Below are 9,966 nucleotides of genomic sequence, written 5' to 3'. Positions count from 1 at the left end.
AACTGCCATGGAGATGTTTCGGAGCGGGTCAACAAGCCCTCTTCTCATAAATTATCAATGTGTTGGATCACATTTAGTTGAGCCAATATCTTACCATCTTAGGTCATATTTAGTTGGGCCAAAAGGCACACATGAACACAAGCACACACACACAAGAAGGTTAAAAGGGTATTGATTGGCACCATAGCAGCAGCATTTCTATGAAGATAAAGTCTATCCGTTTCAATTTCAACAAAATGAGAATCAGAAGTATTTATTGACGGGTACGTTGAACATACAAGGAATTTCACTCGGCGTAAGATGCATAACATAAACATATAAAAATAAATCAAAACACTAAACATAGTGCAATAATAGATCAATATGGTTATAAAAAAACGGATAACAGTACTTTAGAACAAGTATACGTTTTTAGATAAAAGTGGCAAGAGTATTTTAATAAGATACGAAAAGCTGTGCATATCTTACCGATTGCTGAACTTGCATCAACTTCTGCCACTACACTTCGTAAAAAATTATTATTAATGCAAACCAACGTGCCAGGATCTTCAAAATGGAACTTATGACTTAAAGAAACAAAACAACAAAAACTAAAAGACACACACATAATCTTTCTTCCCCTGTTTTGTTGAAGCGCACATGATCTAAAGTCCAAGCTTGATGTAAAATAAAAAGTTTTCTTCTAAGAAGATATGTGCACATATAACTGCTGTTACTGCTTGAAACATCAATTATCATTTCTACTCAAAATAACATTTGAGTTTGAAGTGTTAGAAAAATGACAATCTGTATGGAATAAAAAAAACAATAAAAACTTGTCTGGAACACAGACATGTACACACTTTCATTGTACTCTGCATTAATACAATTTACATTCTTCAATTTCAATATATAACTTGATCAATACACCAAGAGACAATGATATATATACATATGGATGTCATTACTTGGAAACAGAGTTCAGGTTTTCCTCCTAAATTCACAACAATAACATAAAATACATGTATAGGTAATTCTAAATGCCAGCTGTGATAACTTGATTATGTAGAATGAAATGTTTTTAAATAACTAGCCATCACATTGTTCAAGCTCAAGACACTCTGTCATATCAAACAGAAAAGAGACTCTTTACGGCTTGCCATGGAAATAAGTACATTAAATACCTTTCAAGAATTCACACCTCTTCATGACTAAATCAGAGGAAATGTCTGTACCTTTGTAATCTGTGATACTACATCAAATCATTTTAGGCTGAATAGAACAACTTTTTGAGGTGTTTGGAAATTTCTTTCATTTTGAGCCCATATACGAGTGGATTAAACAAAGGATGATATAAAACTATTTGCAACATCATTATTAAGCGTGCCGTTTTGGAATAATTAGATTCCACTCGAGCGGCACTTACATCATATGTAAGCAGACAAGAAAAACAGATCAGAACCAAAAGGTGCGGTAAACATGTCTCTGCAGCTTTCTTCCTTACTTCTTTACAACTATTCAAGGTTATTATAAGTATTTTTGTGTAAGTAAAAATGATGAAGAGTATAGGAAGAGCTACCAGATCTACTAAACAAAAAATTCCAAATATATTGATTACCCTTGATCTTGCACATTGAAGTTCGTAAATTTTGTTGTTACAAAATATTCCTTTTAGTGTAAAGTCACACAGTTTTATTTGAGAACTAATTATTGTTGGAACTGCAATCTGAATGGCAGGCACAAGCCAAGCAAAAAACAGGCACATACTCACAGTGGTTTTTCTCATGATAGTTGAGTATTGTAGAGGTTTACATATGGACACATATCTGTCATAGGCCATGGCCGACAGCAGTAAGAATTCTGAACTGCCTATAGTGTAAAATACATAAAATTGGAAGAGACAGGCTGAATAAGGCATGATCTGTTTGTCAGATAAAACGTCCAACAGAAGCTTTGGATACATAGCAGTGCTGTAAATAATAGAGTTCACTAACAAAGCTGCAATAAAAATGTACATAGGCTCATGGAGGTTTTTGTGTCTCCAGATAAGGTACACAATAGTACAATTACTGCATATAATTAGAATATATAATGTGAATATAACAACAAAATAAAGATATCTGTATTTGCTAACTTCTACATACCCATCAAGAGTAATATATGTTCCATTTACCTCATCCATAATGACAGCCGATATGTATAACCAGAATAAATGAATTAAACTTTGAGAAGAACTTTCACTTCAATGATAATATGACCATCAAACCTGTATGGAGAGTCTTATTCATTCACAGGTACCTCACCCTGAAAGGCACTTGGTCTTTGCACTCAACGCTTTTATTAGATTGCTTTACCCACCAAGGATCTCATTAAATTGTTTGACCTCTTTTACATAAGCATTGCGCAATCTTTTCCACTCCAAGTTGTCAGCTGTTGTAGTCCAAACAACTAAACTTAAAAAAGTAAGCAAATGTATCGGTGCCTTTTGGATAATTTTTCATTTTGGTTTGCTTTTGGAGCATTCTGCTGGCGAGTGTGCAGGTGTTGACTGAAGGGCTGCCGCTGGATGAGCATTGTGCTTTCAAAGGGATATCAGGAACTGTAATGTCCATGGACCTGGACTATACCCTGGATGACCGGACACAGACATTCAGCTGGGACTCTTTTTCCAAATACTGATCCCGGTTATCGGAGATCAATGCACTAAAATACCCCTCTATAGTTCGTTTTTAGCTGGTTGGGATGACATATCAATATACAGAAATTAATCTTAGCGTGGTTGATGTTAACTTGACTTACGGCCACTCATGTCACTGGTGAGTGACAAACTAGTCACGTGACTAGCGACTTCCGTGACTAATTTCAACGTGTCGCCACCAACAAACACCAACACCAGTTTCCTGGAAGAAAGTCCTGTGTTTGTTTGACCCTCATGCCCGAAGCAGACTCTCACGGACTTCACGATGTTACATACTCTTGAGGGTGAGCGAGCGGCAGACGGCGGATGAGCTGAGAGTTTTCCTCCTTCAGTTAGCCTCACACTTTGTGAACAGAGCAAAACCCATAAATGAAGCCAAAAGATACCAGCATAGTTTTCTTCAGTTCATTTGGCTTCAGGGCTGTGAAATAAAACACCCAGATTTTTAAACATTGTCTCCACATTTATGGGCAGCACGGTGGTGTAGTGGCTAGCACTGTCACCTCACAGCAAGAAAGGCCCGGGGTGGGTTCCCAGTCTGGGCAGTCCCTGTGTGGAGAATGTTCTCCCCGAGTCAGCGTGGGTTCTCTCCGGGTTCTCAGTTCCTCCCACAGTCCAAAGATATGCAGCTCAGGTTAATTGGACTCTAAATTGCCCATAGGTGTGAATGTGAGCGTGAATGGTCTGTCTATATTTGCCATGAGATGGACGGCCTGTCCAAGGTGAACCTGCCTTCGTCCAATGTCAGCTGGGATCGGCTCCAGCGACCCTAAATAGGATGAGTATATATCATCATCATAAGCAGTTTAGATAATGGAATGGGTCTCCACATTTTGACAAATTCCGCATTATATAGTTTTAATATCAAATTCCTCTATGTTCTAAGAATCATGGAAAAGATCACAGGATACCGATCTCAATATTCTGGACGGAGAACAAATAAACTCATTCTAAATTCAAAAGTTTCAACATTACTCTTCATTGTGAGGAAGTGACCAAATGTAATTTTAATAATTCTTTTTCTACTGTTGTTATTTCTATGTGAAATGTAAACAATACATTTTGGTGTCTGAAAAAACAAATTTTGTATGGTGCTTTTATCTAGTTATTATCAAGTATGTCTGCTATGGTAACAAAGACACTTTTAAAAACAGTTATTTATGTAATGTTTGTTTGTGGGGGTGTGTGTGTGTGTGTGTGCCTCCAATTAGTATGATGCCATCTCAAACACACAGCTTATACTGTAGTGGGCGTCATTAGTGAGCCACCTCCACTGTGGTGAACAACAGGCCAGGCCTCATGAGGCCTGACTCCAGCCAGTCAGCTAATTATGACTCAATAGTCCCAGTGTGCAGACCTCAGGGGACCTCAGGGGACCTCTGTGATCCGAAACAACAGAATGGTGAGGTCAGCGCTTTTGGTGTCATTTTTGTATTTAGTTGATCTTTTGCCAAAAAGTACTATTTTTAACCCAGACCGCAATGTTTCCCTCACCAAGTTGTGTTTGTGACTAAACCAAACCAAATATCCCATTGTACCACTGTTTCTTTCAGGTTTCCCCCGATAAATACATAACAAATAGTGATCTTTACATTTGCTTCCTTTTTTACCTTCTTACCTACAATAAAGGCCCCTTCCTGTTTCCCGCAGAGGTTTGATATTTTGGGGCGAAAAGGTTCAAGAGAACATGGCTCCTTTTTTGCCGGTCATGTTTTCTTACGTCTGCCTGTTTCTGTGGAGTCTCTTACAGGATCAGTGTTAATCCCAGAGGTGACCCAGTGACCATTACTCTGATAACCCCTAACACGCACATACACACACACACAGTTGATAATGGCTGGTCTCTTGAAGACCCAGATGTTGCCTGATGCTGCTGAGCGTGTGTGTGTGTTTGTGTGTGCGCTAAAAGCAGTAAAGAGATAAGTTGCTAGGAGAGTGTGCTCACCCGTGTGCGCGGATCTGTCTGCGCGCATCCCGGCAGAGCTCCGATGCCGGCGCGCGCATCGCTCTGCAGGGTGGCGGGCGGAGATTTCAGGATGGCGAGCCGCCACCCTGTTATAATGGTAGGGGAAACACTGGATCTGTTGAAGTACTTACAGTGAGTGTAAGAGCGAGTTTCTGATAGAAAGAGGAAGTTACACAATGAAGGAGTGAAGAACACACCGAAGAAACAGATGGAGTGAGTGACAGGAGGAGAGATGGGGAAAGATTACGATTTAAAAAATAATCTGAGGAAGCACAGAGAAGGAGAAGAGAGGGAGAGGGTAGTGGTTGGTGGATTAAGTCGGGTTAGAGAGGATTAATGTCTGTTTTGGTTTGGTAGTAAATCACATCCATGTCAGTCCTCACTGCTGACATGTGACACTGATTCAGTTCAGCTCACAGCTCACTCACTAAACATCACCGGAGGAAGAGGAGGACGAAGAGGTGGTGAGTTGGTCTTATTCCATATCTTTGACTGGATGTGCTTGAGCGTCGAGGACTGAGCTCTCTGACCAATAGTTCTACTTCCTGTTAGACTGTTACAAATTGATATCTATAAACAATATTAGATTAGATTAGATATTCCTTTATGAGCCCCTCAGTGGGGAAATTGCAGGATTAAAGCAGCAGGTGCACGATAGTGAGCAGTAATTTAAAAAAAATGTATGGCAAACCATCAAATAATTGCAGAAAGCAAAAGGACAAAAGTTGACATGGATAATTTAAAACATTAGCAAATAAAGCCAAAGGAAGAGATAAAGTGAGAACATATTATTGTGTGACTGACATATTTTTCATTCAACCCGATCTTTGTCTTTTTGGACGTAGCAGCTTGTGAACACCGTCTCTCCTTGTGACACTGAGATGGTCTAAAAATGGATTTTGCTCTATTCTAAAACTCCATGAACATTTTATCTGTAAAGGGCCTAAATATACTCTTAAGCCAAAGAGAATAAGGGACATGTAACCTAACTCCACAGGAAAGCTGAAACCTAAAACATTGCTGCTGTGGATTACAGTAAGAGTGAGCGGGGGGGGGGGGGGGGGGATTGAGACAGAGGTCAGGAGGTCGATGGCAGGGAAAGAGAAAGAAACAGCGAGGTGGGTGTTAAATGAGCCTCTGGCAGTGATGTCTGATTTTCTTCCAACCTCACCAAGCAGCTGCAGGGCTGGAAATCCCAACGCTCGGCCGGTTGAATTGTGTCAGACATGAAGAGCCGGGCTGCCACTCTCCGAAGCCTTTCGCTTGATGTTTGTCTTCTATCGCGCCCGATGTAGCGGCTCGGAGTGTGAAAACACACATTCACATGTGATGCGACTTGTTTAAGAGAAATGTTTTTATCTCTTTCATTTAGCATTTAAATTGATGCTGTTTAAATGTGAAATAAAGCTCCCCACAAAGAGCAAAATGCATGTAATCAAATGTTTTTCTCGCACTGTTAAATAACATTTTATGTCTCATAATTCACCTACTCAGGAGAAACACAGGATTAATGACAACAATCATTTTGAGTTATACAGCACAGAGTGTCAAATATACATTACACTAATACATGAGTTTTATCTTAATGGACTGTCTACGCACCAAGATCTTAATGAAAAGACTGAATGAAGAAGTTTTAACCCCATTTTCCAGATACGCATTACTGTACAGTTTGAATACAGCTTTAAGAAGAATCTGGTCGGTTAAATAACAATGTATGTGTTGGATGTGTTTGGAATGTGTAGTAAAATGTATAATAACAAAACTGAGCTTTTCACGCATGTCCCTGCAGGGTTTTGGGTGTGAGGTTGTTCAGGGGGGTATAAACACTGGACTTTCTCAGCATGCCGGCATGTTTCCACAGGTTTATATCTCTGAACCAACAGGCTCTCCAGGTGTCCAAACACAGGGCTCAAGTGTACCTGCCTAAAGGAACCAACTGGGTTCAGCTGTGCCCGAAGACCTCTTAGATATGAGGAGAGAGGTGTACTTTCCGCTTAGTTTTCTTTAAATGTTATCACATTACAGAGTCGGTGCAAAACCACTGTGAATGTTTGAAATGGGATTTATTTATTTATTTAAATTAATTAGGTGCAAACTGTCGCACATAAATCACAGTTTACCATCACATGTATCAAACTAGAATGGGCACTCGGTAGAGCGCATACCTTCGCATATCACAAGATTGGGTATTGAATGATGAACATTTTGGCATTAGTTGCATGCCAATTGGATAAAATGGGCATGCGCTATGGTAAAAAGAAGATTTTGACCTTTTCATGACCTTGACCTTTGACCCGATCGATCCCAAAATCTAATGAAATGGTCCCCGGATAATAACCAATCATCCCACCAAATTTCATGCGATTCCGTGTAATACTTTTTTAGTTATGCGAGTAACACGCATACAAATAAATAAATAAATACACGGCGATCAAAACATAACCTTCCGCATTTTCAATGCGAAGGTAATAATGGCGTTTCTGATAATAACACTGAGACACGAAGGGACAGAGAAATAAAGGGAGGGAAAGCCAGCCACAGGTCCAAGAAGTGTATTTGATACGGCCTCTCTCACCAGTACCAGTGTACTTCATCAGATCTGGTCCTCCCCCCCATCAAAGCAGCTACGAACACTTTTATCTTCAGAATGAAGAACAAACCAGTTATAAACCGGTTGAGAGTTCAAAGGAGCCAGAAGGAGCCACTGATCTGATCAAACTGGGAAGCATCAAAAACAAGTATATTGGGAGGCTGTTCCTCTGTTGGCTGCTGAGACATCCAATCCCCCAAAATCTTTTCTCTTCAATAACAAAGTGACAAATCTTATTCCACAAAAAAAAAAAAAAGCCAGTGTCTTGGCAACGGGCTCTCCAAACCGACTTAGAAAATATCCAAAATGACCAGTATGGAGGCCGGTCGAGATGACGCGTCAACCGACCACATGTGCGTGTGAAAGTATTTATATCTTCTCGCGGAGGCCACACACGAAGGCCATCGTCGAGGGGAGGGAGAGGCAAAGAACAGGGCGCAAAGAACGTGGCGGGAAAAAGATGTATGAAGAAGAAGAAAAAAGAGAGTTTTAAGAGACACGTTTTAATCCCACGGGGAAGGTTTACAGATGGATTAACGCAGCCTCCCCAATTTTGCAGACGGCTTCCTGCGTGAGCAGACGTCCCTCATCGGCGCCAGGAGACCCGTGTTGCTCGAGCAGCAAACGACCCTCTGATTCTCCCGCTTCGCCCTCGGGACAAACCTTTAGCCGCCTCCTTGTGTGGGGGAGTCGGGCGATCAACCGCTTTGACCCAGACAAATATCTGAGCGACTACATTGCAACCTGTGCATTTATGGTCCCCAGAGGATGAATCGTAAAGACTCGGCCCCGCCACCGCTGTCAGTCATCCATCGTGTTTTATTGTGACTATAAAGGACACCGCGGTCTCGAGGGGACGCACAGTTTAAACATGAGATTAACTTTCAGGCCTTTGGTCTTCTTTCTTCTATTGGAGTGCTTTGAGGAACAGGAATCTATATGGAAGAATTTAGGAAAAGTGTCATTCTAACGTACTTTCAGCGCCTTTACGCCACGATTGCCGCGTTATTTTTCCTCTGCTAAGTCGGGCTCTCTTATTGTTGTGGATTCTGTGATTGTTGTCAGCGCTCGGGTTTCCCCAAATGCCTTCGACTCATTCAGCTCCACATCCACTCGCCTCGCAGCACGGAGGCAGGTAGCTGCAGCTCGGGGGAGGAGGAGGGGAAGGAGGAAGAAGAGGAGGAAGAGGAGGGGGGGTTGGCTGAAGGGTGATGAACACAGTAGGAATCCCCCCTCTTTTATCCCTAATAGAAACCCGGGTGATTCTGTCCCGTATTAGCACAACAATACCTCCTTCTTACTGTAGGCTGTCTCTGTTGTTCTCCATCCTTCCATTAACTCCTCTTTGTTTTGATTTAATGAGACCGGGAGGCTTCAGTGCCAATGAAGACTGGAGTTGTGTCTCGTGGGAGTAACTTCGCAGAGTGAATTCAGTTGAGAGAGCGAGACTGAAGACGCTCTAATGAAACCTGAGAGCACCGCCAGCGGCGTAGTGACGAGAGCTGGTCAACAGAACATTAAACAACAAATGTTTTGACTGTAGATGTTTCGTTTGAGTCATTTTCCAAGAGAAAATGTCCAATAAATCTCTGGTTGAAACTAAAATGTAAAAAAAAAAAATAGTTAACTTAACCCTCCTGTTACCTTCGGGTCAATTTGAACCCATTCAATGTTTAACCCTCCTGTTACCTTTATATTTACTGACATATTTTACCCTCGGGGTCAATTTGACCCCAGCAATTAAAACCTCCAGAAAATTATTAGAATTAATATTGTTTCCCAAGTTTAAGTGTGAGGTACTTTATGTTTATTTGTTGACTACCTAAATAGCCCTTTAAATATATAAAAAAGTTGATATTTCTTATATGTTTGACACAGTGAAAAACAGCCTGGGGTCAAATTGACCCGAAAGAACACCGACGTTAAACATTGAATGGGGTCAAATTGACCCGAAAGGCAACAGGAGGCTTAAACAAACAATAACCTTATAAAGACTTCATTCGTGGCCTCTAATGAATGAATTTCGATGGGCAGTTTTCACTATTTTGTCCAACATATTTATGAATTGATTGATTTTAGAATTTAAGAAAAATCATTTTGTCGATTGCAGCCGGAGGAGTAACTCTGTCCTGTGAGGTGGGAGCGGTTGTGAGATGAATGTGAACGAGAAAGGAAATAAGAAAATGTATTTTTTAAATTATTTTCCAAAAAATATTATTGTAATTATCTTCAGTAGAACTTGATATGCTGGGCATGCCTGAGCATCAACAACCACCAAAAGTGAACTGACTCATAATCTCTTCTGTAACTCAACTGCTCCACAGCTTGACAACAGACAGTCACTGCAAGTCAATCACAGCATGCGCTTCATGTTTCCAATTTGAGCGGCACGGTGAATTTAAAAACACTTAAATTTGGTCCTCTTTCTCTTGAAAGAGAGTTTTTACTTGTTTCACCTCAACTGAGCGTGAAGCTGTGTGTCGTTCATCGCTGAGGAACAGACGACAGCTCCAGTGTGAAATGATGCATCCTGGTCCTCTGATCCGTTGATCTGTGCTCGTTGTTAGGCGGTGACGTACTGAGGTCCTCGGCTTACTTCATGTTGTTCATGATGTACATCATCAGTACACGACTCATCAGCTTGTGCGTTTGATCTTCGGCCAAGCTGGACTGAGGATTCCCCCTCTCTCTCTCTCTGTCTCTCTCTCTCTCTCTGTCTCTCTCTCTCTC

The 9,966-nt window shown here is 41.0% G+C and overlaps 1 protein-coding gene across 1 annotated transcript; it reads right to left on the bottom strand.

Moving 5' to 3' along the window:
- Nucleotides 1–1,246: 1,246 nt before the first annotated feature.
- LOC130202260 (olfactory receptor 6N2-like) lies at nt 1,247–2,161 on the bottom strand. Its single transcript, XM_056427640.1, has one exon. It carries the CDS (start codon nt 2,159–2,161, stop codon nt 1,247–1,249), a length of 915 nt encoding a protein of 304 aa, XP_056283615.1.
- Between the last annotated feature and the right edge of the window lie 7,805 nt (nt 2,162–9,966).

The sequence above is a fragment of the Pseudoliparis swirei genome, chromosome 2, assembly GCF_029220125.1.
Source record: "Pseudoliparis swirei isolate HS2019 ecotype Mariana Trench chromosome 2, NWPU_hadal_v1, whole genome shotgun sequence".
Classification (NCBI taxonomy): Eukaryota; Metazoa; Chordata; class Actinopteri; order Perciformes; family Liparidae; genus Pseudoliparis; species Pseudoliparis swirei.
This window is presented reverse-complemented; position numbering and strand designations above follow the sequence as displayed.

Bases quoted from the DNA above. Each gene is read 5' to 3' on its own strand.
- LOC130202260 (XM_056427640.1), bottom strand. From the start codon at position 2,161: ATGGATGAGGTAAATGGAACATATATTACTCTTGATGGGTATGTAGAA.